At 39.7% G+C, this 17,244-nt stretch overlaps 1 protein-coding gene and 1 long non-coding RNA gene across 23 annotated transcripts in view; one reads left to right on the top strand and one right to left on the bottom strand.

The window, feature by feature from the left end:
* Nucleotides 1–2,820, top strand: part of LOC308478781 — a 33,558-nt gene extending 30,738 nt beyond the window's left edge. The window contains exon 3 of the long non-coding RNA XR_013987260.1: nucleotides 2,680–2,820. This is a non-coding gene — a long non-coding RNA (uncharacterized lncRNA). The remainder of the gene's footprint in view (nucleotides 1–2,679) is intronic.
* ADGRL2 (adhesion G protein-coupled receptor L2) overlaps nucleotides 1–17,244 on the bottom strand; it is a 242,637-nt gene that overhangs the window by 7,307 nt on the left and 218,086 nt on the right. For 14 of the 22 annotated variants that reach the window (XM_081008513.1, XM_081008505.1, XM_081008506.1 and 11 more), the window contains 6 exons: nucleotides 7,850–7,941; nucleotides 6,725–6,769; nucleotides 6,376–6,402; nucleotides 5,567–5,735; nucleotides 2,464–2,592; nucleotides 1,207–1,303 (listed from right to left, as the gene is read on the bottom strand). In XM_081008513.1, the coding sequence (XP_080864639.1) occupies nucleotides 1,207–1,303; nucleotides 2,464–2,592; nucleotides 5,567–5,735; nucleotides 6,376–6,402; nucleotides 6,725–6,769; nucleotides 7,850–7,941 (559 nt within the window). The remainder of the gene's footprint in view (nucleotides 1–1,206; nucleotides 1,304–2,463; nucleotides 2,593–5,566; nucleotides 5,736–6,375; nucleotides 6,403–6,724; nucleotides 6,770–7,849; nucleotides 7,942–17,244) is intronic. The other 8 variants (XM_081008507.1, XM_081008511.1, XM_081008518.1 and 5 more) reach the window with 1 other exon arrangement.

The following is a 17,244-nucleotide window of genomic DNA, read 5'->3' as shown; positions in this document are numbered from 1 at the left end:
CTGTGGCTGAAGGGCTGATTGTTAGTTCAAAACACATGGACAGTGCTAGACTGGGGGTAGCAGATCTAGATTTATTCCAAAGGTGGATTTCCATATCTGTCCCACTTTCCCCACACTCCCTGCTTTGTGCAACTTTTGGCCTGGTGAAAAGTCTGAGGAATACGAAAGCTTGCTCACTATTTTCTGACATTTTAGTTGGTCCTAGTAAAGGAACTGAAACATCCATCAAGACTCCAGATGCACGCCTTATAGCTAACAACATCAACTGTGGATTTTGGAATTTTCTTGTGGATCAACCTAGATTTATTGGGCTTTTTTCTTTTTTGAAAAGAAAAAACCTCCCTATAATCTCAATTTGGATTTTAACAAAATAGATAATACTGCAGGTTGTGGATTGAGATTTTTGGGGGTACATAGTTGTACATTCGTATTTTTTGATAAAGTGTCTATTAATATATTAAGATTTGGATGAGAAGCTTTGGTTAGTTTACTGCTGGAGATGGCATGGGTAGCCTTCATAATCATTTAGTATACTTCTGTGAAGTCTTGAATGCCTGAGAACATTCAATCTGAGTTATAGTGATAAAACTGTGACCAGACATCTTAAGTCTGTTCTGTGGCTTTCCCCTACCTTCCTTCTTTTCAGGTTGTCATGTGGCAGACAAATGCTGTACGTTACAGATATGATCAAAACTATACTGTGGGGGAAACCCTATTTGCAGATGTCTTTTGTATAGACCTGATGTCAATTTGATTTCACAGGCAAAATGTCCGCATAATGGAAATCTTATGCATTTACAATGTCACTGTGCTGGTATAGTTCTGTTTCAGTTTTAGACTACAAAGGTTAGCAAAAGTTTAAAATTATGTTCTTGCTTTTATGTTTAAATTATTGATGAGACTTATTTAAATACGATTTCCATGAATAAGAATGTCAGATTCAATCCTGAGCAAAGAGCATGAGGGAACTAAGTTTTAAATGTGTTCAAGACAGAGTTGAGCTATAATTTTATACATTTTGTGTATGTGTGTGTGTGTGTGTGTGTGTGTCTGCTTCCATTCCAATGCTGAGATATTTAACCTACCTACCCCAGAGCACATCTGCTTATTTGATTTATTTACTGCAACCCAATTCTCCTAAATTCTAATTTGAAAAAAATACCGCCGAAAGAACAAAACTAGAGTGTGATGTGTCCAGCAACTGACCTTGATTAAGTGTTGAAGTGCTATTGATATCACCTGAGATAAAGGATGATTCAGATTGTTTTCTCACAGTGTCATTCCACATCCTCCTTATTCGGCTCTGTTAACGGAAGAAATAGGGCATAGTTGTCACATCTTACATGGCAACCTGGCACATTTAGCTACAATCCTACGGAAGCGTACCTTGGAGTAAGACCCAGTGAACACGGTGGGGCTTACTTGCAAGTCAGCATGCACAGAATTGCACTGTTAACCAACTTCTCTGTCATGCCTGCTGCGATGCATGTTCTTACGACCAAAGTATTGGAGAGGAGTATGGAACTGGCTGTGGTACGCTTGGCTTCAAACTAGTTTCTGGTTCTTTGGTGGCCACTTAGGACATCAGTTGGTTCATGCTGCTGGGTATCTTTCTCTTCAGCCTGAGCACTTAGTGCTGGACAGTCTTGTGCCCAGGCTGAGTTGCAACTAACTTCAATCCCAAAGTGTAGAGGGAAGTAATGCACTTAATTATTAAGACTGGAAAGTCATCTAATGCATGTTCTTTTAGCTGAGCTCTGGCATTAAAGTTTAGGAAGGTTTTGTGGAGCTGCAGCGTTTTGATAAGGGAACTGGCCTAGGCTACACGAAGAAAAAGGTTGAATGCATTTGTTGGTTGCTTCTTTAGTTGCATTAAAAATAAATAAATTTAACAGAAAGCAAATGTTTGGACTTCTTTTTCAAAGGAATGGTAACAATGTATTTATCTTTAGTGTCACTGATCAAACAGGCAGTCCAATCAGGTTACTATCTTTCTCTACTTGTAGTATTATTATGCATAAAGGAAAACTTCCTGAAAATGGTTATATTTACCTTTGTAAAATGGAAAGTCTTTTGTGAAACATGTAGTCTCCCGAACTGATTTATATTAAGCATGTCTCAGACTTACTGCTGACTATACACGCTATTAAAAATCACATCTCTTGGCCACTTTCTGGCTATAAGTAAGCTCTAACTCTGCTTATAAACTCTGCAATAAGAGAGTTTGTTGTTAGTGTCTTCTTTTTTTAAAAAACTAAAAAATAACTAGTATCAAGCTCAACCTTGAAGGAATGTTTAGAATCAGGCCCAGAATATATAAAAAAAGCATGCAATTGTCATCAAGGCTGTTATAATGAGAACACAATTAGTGCATCTGAATGGAACGCATCTCAGCGGGCTTTTTATAAGCAAGGTTAATTAAAAGATGCTGTCATTAAAAGGTTCTGTCAAAATGTTTGTTACCTGAGTGCCAGAGGAATAGCGAGCACTAGTTCTTGTAGTCGATGCCTTTACTGAACTGTGTGGGCTCTCTGTTGGCAATCCTCCACAGCAATACGAATGTCTGAAGCACTTGCCGTACTCCTTACGTACCTGTATGTTAATAACGATGCTCATAAATATTCATGCTTTCATTTTTAAATAATCTATTTCTGTATGTATCTATCTGTATATTTCTAGCCTACCTGCTCCTAAGATCTGAGGCAGACATCAAAGGTAAACAAGGCCTTCTGAAACAGGGCCAATTTTATATTTCCAAGAAAATTAAGAAAAATGTATTAACTTTTTACAAAATTAAAAGCATGTCAGTGAATCACAAAATCCTTGCCTCTCTTATGCCTTGCAATTATCCTTTCTCTAGTTATCTTCCTAGCTGGGGAACTGCAGGTAGAAGGAAATCATAGACAAAATGTCCCCCATGATTCACATTCCATTGTGGCTTTGAACCATGACCAGGTGGAGGTTGTGTCTCGACTGGTTTTCCCAGTACACTGAAAACAATTCCAGACGTACTCTGGTGTGACCACTTATGGCTTGAAGAGAGACAGTCTGTGCCAAGCAGATCTGTTGGCTAACAAAGTGGAACGAGAGCAATGAAGACAGCTGGGCACCATAGTTGTAGTGGCTTGGGAAATGGAACAACAACTTCACCAGTGCAGCCGAGGTTTATGGGGAGCCCAGTGGTGAGGTTACCATGGTGCAAATGCATCGGTGGAGCCAGTCTGGTGCTCCCACTGGTGCATTTGCATCATGCCCACCTCACTCGCTCCTCCACAGTAAACCTAGGGGATGGGAGATTAGGTAAGTGCTGCCACCCCCACTGACCACTACTGGGAGCTACACTGCTAATTTCAAGGATACATATTTGGGATTGAATTTATTTGGACGGCACAAAGTTGTATTTCAATGTCTAGTGTGATTAAGTTCACAAAAAGGTAAAGCTAAGTGAATGGTGCTAATATCCCAAGGGAAATAAGATTAATGCTATGCATGTCAAGTCAGAAACAAGTCCAGTTCAGTTTAAATGGAGCTTACTCTCAGGTTTATATAGGATTACAGATTAAAAGATTTTAATGGCCTTAGAAATTTAGGCCAGGGATGAGAATGGGCATAGTATGGGTTTCCTATATAAGCTGCAAAATTGTGTGTTTGTGTGTGTGTGTGTGTGTGTGTGTGTGACCAGCGACTGTCACCATCTTTTTAATTCCCCCTGCCTCCCAAATACCACCCCCTGGGGCTGATTTTTGCCTAATGTCTATACTGCTGTGAATGTACATTATCTGTCAGTGCAGCACATTCCACTGTCATTATTTCTAAATTACAGCTTGTTCAAAACTGAAGGAAGTAACAGCACTATCATCTTGTCAGGACTAGAAACATAATAGTTTTCACTTTCACAATTCTATTTCTCTGTTCAATTTAGTGGCCAACTAGTAATAACAGAATAAAAAGAACACATTAGCTATGTATACAGAAGTAGAATGATATCCAGGGAAAGACACTGAAACTTTTTTAAAGCTTAAACGGCAGCCTGAATGCTTCTTGCAGGTATGAAACATCTTGTGTGAAGGTTAAGCTTTTTCCACGCTCAACTGGCACTTAATATTGCTTCTGACTACTGCAACGTAGTATAAAAACAATGCATAATTTGAGTAAGGAATAAAGGCAATTTGCCTTTTGATGTTATTTTTTTAAAAACAACAACAACATTGTTTTATAATAGCCTAGTCTAGGAAGCATTTGTATCTTCACTATTTTCATTTTAAAATGTTTCAAATATTCATTCCATTCCTCTAATTCAGAGGAAATACCTGCTGTCCAATTGGCAATTCCCTGTTTCATGACGCAAATCACTTTGCCTGTATCATAGCAGCCACACTCAAACTGGAGAGTATAGCAATTGTAAAAAAAATAATAATGAAATGCCAACTTCATTTCAAATACAAAAGGCTACTTCTGATTCAACTCTTATCAAACTAGCAGCCAATAATCAGCATGCCTTTTATCCAATGATCTCAAATTAATGAAATGTCCTATGAATCAGGGATCCCAATGTGAGAACAGTAATTTGATTTTCACAGTTCTCTTTAAAATGCTGATTATAAATAGTATTTTACCTATATCTAAGTACAATCCTGCTCTTGGAGGATGGATAGAAAAGAGCCCTGCTGGGGATCAACTTTTGCTAAAAGCTTCACCTCATAATGAACAAATCTACCATCAGCCAGAAAAATCACAAATGAAAAGAAAGATGTGCTACAGGGGTTGATCAGTGGCTAACAGTGCCTCCCCGTCCACCAATACTTTTCAGAGAGGAACTGCTGTTACCTTGTTTTAATAGTTAAACACAATATACTTATTTGTTCCATGCTGCATAACAGAGGCCATAAATGTTTGCCGAACAACAAAACCCATCCATTTTTAGAATGATTTCTGATTCCATTTATTTATTTATTTGCTTTCTTGGGCAAAGCCGGGCTTCATGTTAGTGGGGAAAACCTCTGTTAGTTAAGTATTGTTATTGATTTATTTGATTTGGGAGGGCAGCTGCCCACCCCCACCCCCCGCTATGGCCATGTTCTTAAGTGGCTTTGCAGCTTTTTTTAAAGATAGGTGCATTTACATGTCTAGTTTATGGCCCAACTTGCCTTGCAAGTCATTGGCACTAGGATTAGTAAGAAGTTGCCTGGAAAATAGCCCCATTGATCTCATTTGAGATCTTCTTCGGAACAGGCACATGTAGAATTCTGCTCTGATTCCCCTACATTAAACATGGTAACGTGGGACTAACTACATCCAGACAATCCCAATTATTGCCGTGTGTTCACTTTCGGCTGTGACACTGCCACCTAGGGGGAGTATCGCAAGAATGCAGAAGAATGGGTAAAAGTAACCTAACAATCAGGACTTCTAACAGCAATTTTGTTGGCAGCTGGATCACAAGTTAAACAACAGAGCGCTACGTTCCACCTGTCTATGCACTATTGATATATAATGCCTTGTTTAAAAAAGAGATACTGGAAATATTTTGGAGATACAGAGGAAGTGTATATGTGCAATGACTCACTTTCTTTTGGAGTGCACAATGAAAGATGAAAATAAACATTCCTTGGAAAGAATTAAATACTGTGAAGAGGTATGCCATCACAATGGTCTCATCGTTGACATAAAGCAGTCCAAAAGACCATGTTAGGCCCAGAAGACACAGGAGAGCAAATGCACCTAGGGCCCAAGACCTGAAAAAGAAAAGCAATTTAAGTAACACTGCCGTTTTGTTTTGTTTTGTTTTGTTTTTAAAAAAATGCACATTGCAAAATTGCATATTAAAAGTTTCCTTGCTGCAATTTATTTTTACTAGGTTTTTAGTCATATATAATTATAAATTATTGGCTTTAACCTTTTATCTATTATAGGAAGAGCAATTCCGTTTTAGTTTCCAATGAAAACAGCAGCGGTAGTTATTTTAAAATGCAATGCTCTAGTACCAGGTCCCCTTTGCTTTATCTGTATGTATGCGTGTATATTTGGAGATTTGAAAGTCTCTTTTAACCACTAATGGATGCCCATATTTTAACAACTGTGCTTGCATCTGACACACACATACACAAATAACACAAATACACAAAAGTTAAATGGCAGATCAAAAGCTGATAACCTAAAGTTTGAAGACTCTGCTAAACTAGATAGTCTAACTTTCATATGAAAGTGCCTTACTGAAATGTGACAAATAAATGGATTTAATCACAAAATAAAGTCTTTGAAGGATATTTTGTCATGAATAGTTTGGGGGGGGGGGGGAGAAATTGCAGAGGACAGCACAGAATGAAGGGGAAAGGGGTTTATTCAGTGCATTCCACATCTAACTAATGATCTTACTTGATAAATGGCTTATTATCTTCATAGCTAGAAAGCATTATAAGCAGAAAAGAGAAACAAAATCATTAGACAGAATTTAAATTGAAATTAATAAGAAAGCATTTTTAGTAATTTTATACAAAAATTAGTTAAAATTAGAAAATTCAAAGTGCAGACGCAAGCAGTTTAAAATAATATAAAGCATATAATAGTTGGAAATAGTTTAGCAAATTAGATTATCTCCAAAGTTGTTAATTAAAATTACGGACAATCCAGAAAATTGTCCAAATTTGTAAAGTTTTGTTTTTTTAAAAAAATTAAAAATTAAAAAGTCATGCTTTAAATTTGTTAATGTAGGGTTCTATCTTACCCAGGTAAGTCCGTATTATAGTAGCCATCACAAACACGGTAATTACTGGTGTGGATGAGAAGACAGAAAGAAGAAGAAAAGGAAGAAAAGAGAGGTGCTAAAGATTAGCTCTCTCTCTTAACATGCAACATGCAATGAAGCTGATATTGTGACCTATCTAAGCAACTTCTAGTTTGTAATGCTAGCTTTGTTGCAAATCTGCCCCTGCCATATTCTGCATTCAAAGACAATTCAAGAGCCCACTACTAAGCACATTTCACTTGGGAACGCCAATGACGTCAGTGGATCTGACCTCCAAGTAAGAGTGCTTATGATTAGGGGGGAAAGTGCTGTCCCTCTTAAGTCTAGCAAAACAATTCTAGTCTAAATATAGAATGATCTAAAGCAGGGGTAGGCAATGTAAGTCCAAAGTGTTTATCCCACCCAACCAACCCAAAGGCTTCCCTCCCAGAAATCTGTTCCTTCCCTTTACCCACATAATGGATGCTTTGGCTGGAACTGGACAGTGGAATCTTATCTTGCCTATCTCTGACCTAAAGCATGATCCACCACTGTAAGATTCTCATTAAGAATATTAAGCCATTGCTCTACTTTCAAGAAAGGGAATATTGTGATTCTTGTGTACTCACAGGATAAAAGTAAATATTTGTTAAATTTGCATGAAAAGCAACAGATAATCTTCAAGATAACAAAAGAAGTAGAAGCAAATTCTCTTAGGGGAGTGGGATTATGAATGGGGAAACCGCTGAGAATCACTAGCATCTGAAAATAATTTAACAAAACATACTCAGCAGAACAAAACCAGCCATGCAAAGAGGAACATCGTTTGGGAGCTGCATTTTAAATGCAAATGAACTTGCTACATTGCTGAGGAATCTCCATGAATGGACCAAAACAAATTCTTGGCCATTGTTCCAAGCAGAAGTTATTTAATTTCAAGCGTTGCCTGTATCATTATAGCAACAAATATGACGAGAGCAGGATTGGTGCTGTTTACTTCTAATTGACATCTGTGGGTGCTGGGAAACAAAGCCTTGTGTTGCTAATGGAAAGGGGGAGCTTTCAATCAGTTGGAACAATCAGAAAAAATAATCACAGTTCTTGATTCAAACACAAAGCACTTACTTAATGTTTTCCAACCTGCTAGAGTCTGGTTTCAAAGTGTTTGAGTGCTTCACCATTTTGTACAGTGTGATCACCAGGAAGATAATATTCAGCTGTCAAAACAGATAGCAATGAAATTAAACTACTTCAAGTAACAAGTTAGGTAATGATGATGCTCTAGACTAAACAAAAAAAGTAAAAAAAAGTGGTTATTTTCCAAATTATTCTGGGGCTGGTAACAGAACAGTCTGCACAAAACGGCTGCAAAGAAAGATTAGATCAAGAATGGCCAAAGCCCAGCCACTCTCACTCAGTGCACATCTTGTAATATTGTTCATTTTGGTTTGACGTTTTGGTTTGAGTTTATTTGTGCTTCATACTGCCTAATGTTAAACATTCCTGTGCTTAAGAACGTTAGGAAACATATTTCAATGTCTTTTTAAATGTACACCGAAGATGCTTCATGTGTCCGTCTAAAAAATTAAAGTGTGAATACTGGCTACTGCTCCCTGTTGAGTCTGCACTTGGTGGTGACGAGGTAAGCCATTGCCTAGTTTATGAAATGGCCCTTCAAGTTGGGAGTCCTGAACCCAAGTCTCCTACTCAGAGCAGCAGTTCCCCTCTAAGTTTAGTGCTTTGTGGATGAGCCAGAATGAGCACTGCGTTGGACTTGTGCAACTGCGCACGCCTGCAATGCTGCCAGCAGAACAATGTTGAAAGGGTCTAGTTTCAATTTTGAAGAATCCTGGTGTGCCTTTATGTTTCAGCCAGGGATCCTGTTTTAAAACAAACGCTGGTTAGTTTAACAAGCCAACTTCTGTCACGGAACTGTCAGGCAAGGAATGTCAAAACTACACCTACAAGTTAGGAAAATGTGTGTATCGGTCCTGCATTTCTCAGCTACTCCTAGGAGTGCACCCAATGAGGCAGTTGCAACAACAGAGAGGCCCCACTCATAGGGTTGCCATATTTCAAAAAGTAGGAAGTTAGGAAGACCCCCACCCACCCACACCCCACAAATCCAGACGTATGGCAGCCCTACCCACTCATCAGTGTGCAGCCTGGCCTTGACAGCTTAACAATTCATGGTCTGAAATTGGCTACTCTGGAAACTTAGCAGAGCTTGTTTTAAACCAGATCCCCTGGTTTGAACTTAACAACCAACCAGGCTTCCTCCTTGCCATGTGAGAAAAGGAGAAGGAAGGAGGGGAGAACGCGGTCAGATGTTTTGCTTGGGTTCATTCCAACTCAATCATATAGCACTAAACTAAGCGTTACATATGAATGAGCCCTGTATGTGGATTCTTTACATGCCTGTGATATAAATAATGTGTAATAAAACAAGGGAATTCTGAACTAGCCAGGTTTTGAATAAGCCATTATAGAGAGAGAATAAGCCATCAAGAGAATAGAAACTCAAGGTGAAATTAATCTGGTTCACATTAACAAACTCATCTCAAATGCTGGTGCTGTTATTATCACGGAGAAAGAACAATTGATTATAGTAAGCATGGGACACCCAAAGCAAAATAATAATTTCGGCATGTTAATGACCTTGTTTACATATGAACTACTTGACAATAAACTACAACCAATACTGGGAGTTAAACTGAAGCCAGTTTGATCCCCTGTTGCAACTGCAGGAATTAGCAATGACTCAAAGACTGCCCTTTCCACTTCCCTGTAAAGCCATAGTGTAAATAATGCATTTATTTTGTACTCTATAGCAACCAGGCAGCTCACAATGCTTTCTTTTTTTGTCCTTGCTGTTTTGCTGTGTATTCTTCCTAGCAGAATTGGCGATCTTTTCTCCCTTCTTGCAAAATGGCTGCACCCTTACGCAGACAGTAACGCACATCTTTTATGTGCATTGTTATGAATATTGACTAAGCATTCTATCAGAGGAAGGGACAGTGAGGCCATCGTCCTGTAGTTTCTATACCCAAGCCTTCTACACTCTGGGTTATACAAACTGGCTGCCTGCTTTAACTGGAGTGGGCACTGTTTGGTTCTGGCAAAAAGTGTTATGATTTCAGGTTGCTTCAGATTCTGTATTTTGGCTGCCTTGAAATCCAAAATCCTGCTGATGCCACTGTGGCTGCAGGGGTCAGCTGCTGTCCTCCTAACCAGTGAGTCATGGATGCTTCTGAGACACAAATATCTCTTCCTGCAAGCATGCTCATGCACTGGGGGGTGGGGGGTGGAACGGCTTCTGTGATAGCATCACAGCACCCCTGAAGTCACTCTAAATTGCCTGGCTGTGACCGGTGTTGGTGCAAGATTTCCATGGATACTGTGGATGTGGTTGTCCATGCTGCTATGCTAATATCTCTTGTTTCTGCTGGCATAGCTTTGCTTTCTACGTTGGTACTAGAGTGTCCAAGATCATGACTTCATTACTCATGTTTAGTGCTGGAATAGTGGCCCTAATTGCTACTTCCAACTGCATTCCTCACTGGCAGGAGTTATGGATTGCCATAGATGCTATAACATCAGCCAGATCCCTGTGGGTATCAGCTATGGAAACCAATATGGTGTATGAAGCAAGCCCTACAGCAAACATCTCTCTCCCCCCCCCCCCCCCAAGACAGCAAACACTATCCATAACTGGGGTCAATGATATCATGCTACTCATACCAGTAGACGGCTAATCAGATTTGAACGTGGTTGAAAGTGCCAAAAGAATCAGCCCAAAGTAGTAGAATCCTTGGGGGGGGGGGGGGTCATAAATAAAAACCAGAAAGATAAGGGCAACATTTCTAAATAGTGCCAATTCCTAGAGGTGCTGAGTAGAAGGAATGTTCCTAAATTTTGGACATTGTAGATTTTTCCTAGTCTGGAGCAAACTGTGTCTTTTGTTTTGTAGCTGTGTGATTTGTGCTCATATTGTATTGTGATGGCCATTGGCTATAAACAATAAAATTTATTGATTGATATAAAAAATAAAAAATAAATGAATGTCTGCTTAGGCATAGAAAGTGAAAGAAAGAGAAAGGGTGGCAGAAGAAGCAGCACTGCGCTTTGATTCAGCTGATAAAGGTCCTGTAATATGATGGTAAGTGAAAACGAAAGTCTCTTTAAGAATACAACATACTGTAGTTCTAAAGCAAAGTAACTAAGACATATGACAACAGAGCATGAGATACTTGTTCGCCACATCTCTGTGAAATATGATATAATTTAAAGCATCAAGCAAACCAAAGAACACTAGTTCACTCTGTGAAAGCAATATTCAGAAGTCCTGGTTTGGCTGTGCTCCAAGTACCCATTAGAAAAGTATTCGCTTTCTTGCTATTAAACACCAACACCTGGTAAGAACATCACCATGGTAGGTGAGAGCTCTGGGAAAATGCATCTCCTCTAGATAAATCACCTCTAAACAAGGGGTAAACGAACTCGGACAGATTGCCATAATATCATGTAACACAGAAAGCAGAAAGGGGCAGAGCAGAGGAACTTGTTGAAGAGCATACACTTACAAGAAACGACTTGTACTCGCAATTTTTATGAAGAAAACATTTTGCTTATTCCTCACTCTCCTGATTCTTCTCATTGCTATCTAAGAAATCACACATATTTGTAAGGTGTGATTGGGTGATATATATATATGACAGTTTAAATGCTTAATTTCTTAAAGAACATTAATACTGTGTGCGCCTTGAAAGCCACTGAATCGATTCCTTCAAGGAATTGATTCAAACTGACTCATGGAAAGATTTCTGCTGTCATAACACTATAAAATGATCTTGTAATTTTCTTGTGATTAATGATTCCTCTCAAAGGGTGTGAGAACTGTGGACCTATTGAGTGAGGGCGAAGTGCATGGAGAAGGAGACTTCTGCATGCCTAGTCCTAGCTCACAATATGAGCCATACATGAAATGCCAGGCACAAGAGCACAATACATACATTGTCTGTATTTTCTTTATTTGTAAACCACAATTTCCCAAAACAGTACAGTGTTATAACCTCTGTAAAATAAAGTCAACAAAACCATTTCTACTACTGCACTATTATTATACAAAAGCCATCTGAAATGCTAAATGGCCCATCCGGTAGCACCAGTGAAACTGGGTGTGGTGTAGGATAGTGATATTTTGGATATAAACGTTGTTATATTGCATTGTGAACAAGCTTTGTGCCTGCATATGCAACCCCTTTCCTCGATGCAATTAAAGCAATACATCATTTACTTAGCCATAGTTTCTCATTGTGTCTGAACTGGGAAACCATGGTTACCAGGTACAGAAAAAGTTAGAATCTTAAACCAACTTCAAGCTGTGTTTTGAGAACTTGGTAACCATAGTTTCCCAGTTCAGATGTAATGGGAAAGGACAGTTGATTGAAGTGTTCCTGGTGTAATTGAGAAAGGGGCAGAGAAGAGGCAATGTGTATGGAAAAAAGGCTTACAAAACCAAGATGTAATAAGCCCAACCTGGCACAATGTCACCTTTATGCTGATCACCTCTTCAGTGGCAGTAGTGGGGAACTGGTTTTCAGTTCAGGGTTAGTTTCAGTTCTCCTGCTTCCACCATAAGTGGTCATTTTAATTTGCTATATGTCACTCTGAATAATCAAATAGTGGCATACAAATGAAGATAAACCAAACTAATAAACAAGTGAATGGTGTATTGCTGACATGGCATCTGCAGTTATGGAAACATGTACTTGAATCACGAAAGTTTATCACATTATGGTGAATTCATTTTTCTAGGATGTGGTAAGCATAAAGTATTAGACATCCCTCTCCATACAGCCAGCACAGGAACTATGCCTAAATTTCTAAAACTTCCATTATTCACACTGAGGATTTGCCAATATTATGACCAATGGATGAAATCCCAATGCCTATTATGTTATCGCTGCAAAGTTGCTTTGTCTTGGATGGACAGTATCACTAAGGAGAAGTAATGTCATCTCTTTAGAGATCATATGTTTCCCTATTCATGAAACAGAACCACATCCAGAACGCTTTGGGTCAGTCATCTTCCTGCAGGCGATTCCTAAGGCTCATGAGAATCTCTCTCAGGAGCTCAGCACAAATGACACGTCTAACCAACCTCGAACCTCCTTGAATTATATTAAAGCGAAAAGAGGCAAAACACTAAAAGTCAAAATCGTGGGCTTTTCTGACCAGAGTTTGCCAGAGTGCACTGTTTGTTTTATTAAAGCCATCAAGCTGCTCAATTGAATTACATTGAGCTTAGCAGCTTAAAATTCATTCCACACAGCCTGAAGTGCTGACATGGATATGATAAGACAGAAGAACAGAAACACCACTCTGAGGTAACCTAGCTGAACTGCACATGTTCTGACCCTGTTTGTCCTCCCTGGAGCTTTTGTTACCTGGCAGAGGCAAGCTCTAAAATTGCTCTTCTATCTCGCAGATCCTTGCTCTTAGCCAAGCAGAAGCCTATTCCTCTCTGGGACTGGCAGCCTGAGAAGTGTTGTCTGAAGGAGCCCTTCGAAAGGAGTGCGCAAAGCTGAACTCTCCCTGAACTTAATTAATTATTAAGGATGCAGATGGAGCTGTCCAAATGATAAGAACAGCTCCTGACGTGTCATGATCCAAGCTTTCATTAAATCATTTCAGGCATACTAATGGCGTTCCACTGCTCATTACTCTCACACATGCTTTCTTCCATAGATACAATAACCCTGGTGCCCCGTAGTCTGAAAGGAAAGTCAACCGCTCTCCTTCAAGGATTTGAATGCCGCACGTTTCCTAAAACGCCGAGAACGGGCAAGGTTATTTGGGAAGGCGGGCCTACCTAACCTTAAGAGGGAAAGCATCGGGTGGGTGGGTGTATGGCAAGGAAAGGGAGGGTAGTGATCTTTACTTTAAATGCAAAAAACAGCAAGGCGTGCCATAAATAAAAAGGCTGTGATCAAGAAACACAGAAATACAAATACAGTGCAGAACTGCAGGTGCTTGATCCCATTCAAAACAATGAGATCCTAATTCTGACCAATATGCCCAATTCTTATTTTTAAGGAAGGCAGAAAAGCTTATATAAAAATCGGTGCATGTATCAAAAATTCCGATAAAAGGACGAAGTCAATGGAACATCCAGTTGCAGATTTCCCCTTGAACACTTACTATTCCCAAAGAACACAATTTTCTTCCAATTCCTTTAAAACAAATAGGTAACATTATACTGCCCATCTCCTTCCCTCAAATTAGCAGCCAGTTTCAACAAGATCATGAGTGCCTAAATTTATATTAGATTATCATGGCCACAGAATCTTATCTGAGAATGTACTAAATAAATCTTTTGCTTGAATTACAATGGACTAAAGCCTCAAGATCATATAAATGCTGATAGCGGTCCATTAAATCACCGACACTCAGGCTTTTATTTTCTGCAACTTATCAATTAAGATCAGTATAGGCTATAATTTATCTAACTGTTCCTTAATGGGTGTATTAGTCTTTCCCCCAAAGGAGTCTACAATTTTGTGTATGTGGGCTGGAGGTGGGAAAAGAATAAGATCTCAAATTCTAAAGCCAGTAAATTAAAACTGTGTGATTGTTCTTAATTCAGTGTACACACCTGTGTACACATGATAACAGTTATGCACAAGGGAACATATTCCAGGGGGACTGGAAACACTCTGACGAATATGTGATGGAGGCAAGGGGGTGGAGGCGAACCCAGGAGAGGAGGGGCAGAGATTTTTGGGGTTGGGTGCCACCCAGGAGCCAGGAAAGGAGAAGAGGATGGGTCCAAGCAGTCAGAGTTGGAGGTGGGCATGCAGGACAGGTTGGAAGTGGAGGAAGAGACTGCTCACTGTATCCAAGAAGGGTCAGGTTGCGCATGTGCACTCACATCAGTCAAGGGTACCTAAGCCCAGACACAAACTTTGAAAACAGCTATGTAGACAACTACATATTGTGGGTATCCGGTGTGCCTAAGGAGCTGCTTTTGTAAATATAGAATTAACTATCTGCTGTTTGCCTTTCCTGGCTGGGTGTGCCCACATATGTGTAAGGAAGAAATGAGGGGTTGTTTTTCTGTGTTTCATACTCAATAGTGACCCAAAAGCTTGGCACAACCTATAATGTAGAGTTTGAAAGTCCATTAGAAGTAGCTCATTAAGGACTTTTCTATTAAGGACTAGAAACACAAACTCCATTTTCAGTGCGCTGTATCTAACAGAGTCATACACAGTAGGTCTACTTTCTCTATAATTTAGTTGAAGGCAGCCCAGTATTGGGCCGACTCTAGCATACTCTGCATTGAGAGTTGCATTCCAGCTAACAAATATTCCATGATTATTGCAGCACATTGTTGGGGCTAAATAAATCGTTAAATAGTAGCAACAGCAGCAGCTGTTGTTGTTATACAACCATCGCCATATGTTTGTAAGGATTGTAATGGTAAATTCTTGAATGGCGCATATATATTAATGTACACCCATACCTCTTCTGCAGTTACACTGTTCACATTACACTGTTCTCGAATCATTACACTCCCTTTTCCTTTGGTCGGTACGATTAGAGGGCAAAGCAATTGCCAGAGAAGAATTACTCCCAGGAACTGTGCAGTGATTGCTACCTGCTGTTTCATATTTTTTGAAGTTGGGAATACTGCTCCCAAAGGCCTTTCACTTCTCAGTCTAAATGATTTGCAGGAGGATAATAATGTCATGGCCGGTAAATAATAGTAGACTCTGACTGTACATGGTCAATATGATTAAATGTCCCTCACCCCGATTTTCACTCTGACCTGGTTATGAGGAAACACCAATATCTGCCTCAATGCCCAAGGCCCACACAAAGTGTAATGTTATTTAAAGACAGAGAAAGAGAGGGAGGGGGGAGAGAAAAACCCCCACAGAAAGTACTGATCACAGTAAATGATGCTGTTATTTTTGTGAAAAAAAGAAAAAAAGAAAAGAGGAAAGGAGACATACCAAGACCCTGGCTCACTGAACTTTAGCTCTCACATTACTTTCAGCCACTTTATTCCCACGCCTGTGACCAGTCCACTTGCAACAGAATTACATGCGAATGAGGTGGCAGAATGGGCTAGTACTTCAGGCTGCAGGTAGGAGATGCAATTTTTAAATACATAAAACACTCACAGTCCTCAGCATTCTAAGTGTGCAATATGGGCTAGAAACTTTCTCCCTGGCGTACTGAAGTTCTACTTGTTGGGATTATTATTATTTTTAATAATTTAGGAAGCAGTAGCAGTAGCAGCCTGGCACCACTCACCTGACCTCTGGTTTGTTTCACCATTGTTGCTTTCTGGGAGGTAGAGAGGAGGAATGAGGCAGCGGTGAGGCTGGCACACTACAGAGGCACTGGCGGGAGAACTGGATTGGTTCCTCCGGTGTGTTGGGCACTGTACCAGCTCACTGCTGCCTAACTACTCCTCTGCCTCCTGGTAAACAGCAGCGACACATCCCAACTGGAGAGCAGAGTGGTGGTGCCACACTGCAATGCCCTCTGCTATTGATGTGGCGGAACTTCTGTTGCCACACTCCAGGCTTCAAACAGGAAGGGGAAGCATAACATGCAAGATTATCTCACTTACTGTGGAACAATCACGGAGTGTTCTGCAATGTGGAGGAGGGGCAAGCCAAGCCACTGATTTCAATTCTGTGCGTTATGTACAGTGTTTTTCAAAACATTTCAATAATGTGATTTACAGTATGATTAACACAATGAACATGATGGGGAAAATAAATACTATTTGTCTGTGTGTAACGTACAGTTTTGCTGAGAAAAAAACTGCCTTCTCTGGACTCAACTGGCAATCAAGGATAAAGATTGGCAACTCAGTCTTACAGAATGACATTAGGTGCCATGGGTACGACTCAATACATATTGTGGCTTAAAGGTTGAGACTGTAAGACTATTCCAAGAAGATAAATCTCTACTTGAACAAGGCTGAATTTTGCACCAACACATCAGCTATGTTGCAGCGATGTTTGGTAAAATGAAAAATGATACCTTCCCTCCCAAAAGGATCATTAGCATTTGCATTATAGAATGTGTGAGGAAGAATAGTTTGAAGGCACGTGATAACTGCTAAAATTAAAAGGGTCATTTCCTAAACAAGTACATGGATGGGCTACCACCTGAAAACCATCTATACAAAGCTCTGAACTTCTTGGATGAAGAGCAAAGTATAATAAAAGAAAATAAATAAATAAATAAATAAATAAATAAATGCCTATTAACAGTCCTGCTTTTAAAACAGCACTGCTTTAGTTCAGCAGGTACAGAGATAATATTCAATAAATGATGACATGTCAGGGATACTTTAGCTGTGGTTCCCGCATTGCAGGGGGTTGGACTAGACAACCCTTGGGGTCCCTTCCAACTCTATGATTCTACAAAGATATCTGAAAGGCTCTGAAACCAGAAGGAAATACAGAAATCCCAAAAGTATCATCTCAAGGGGG

Source organism: Podarcis pityusensis (genome assembly GCF_964106645.2).
Source record: "Podarcis pityusensis genome assembly, chromosome: 6".
Classification (NCBI taxonomy): domain Eukaryota; kingdom Metazoa; phylum Chordata; class Lepidosauria; order Squamata; family Lacertidae; genus Podarcis; species Podarcis pityusensis.
Note: the sequence above shows the minus strand (reverse complement) of the source record. Positions and strands in the feature narration are given on the sequence as shown.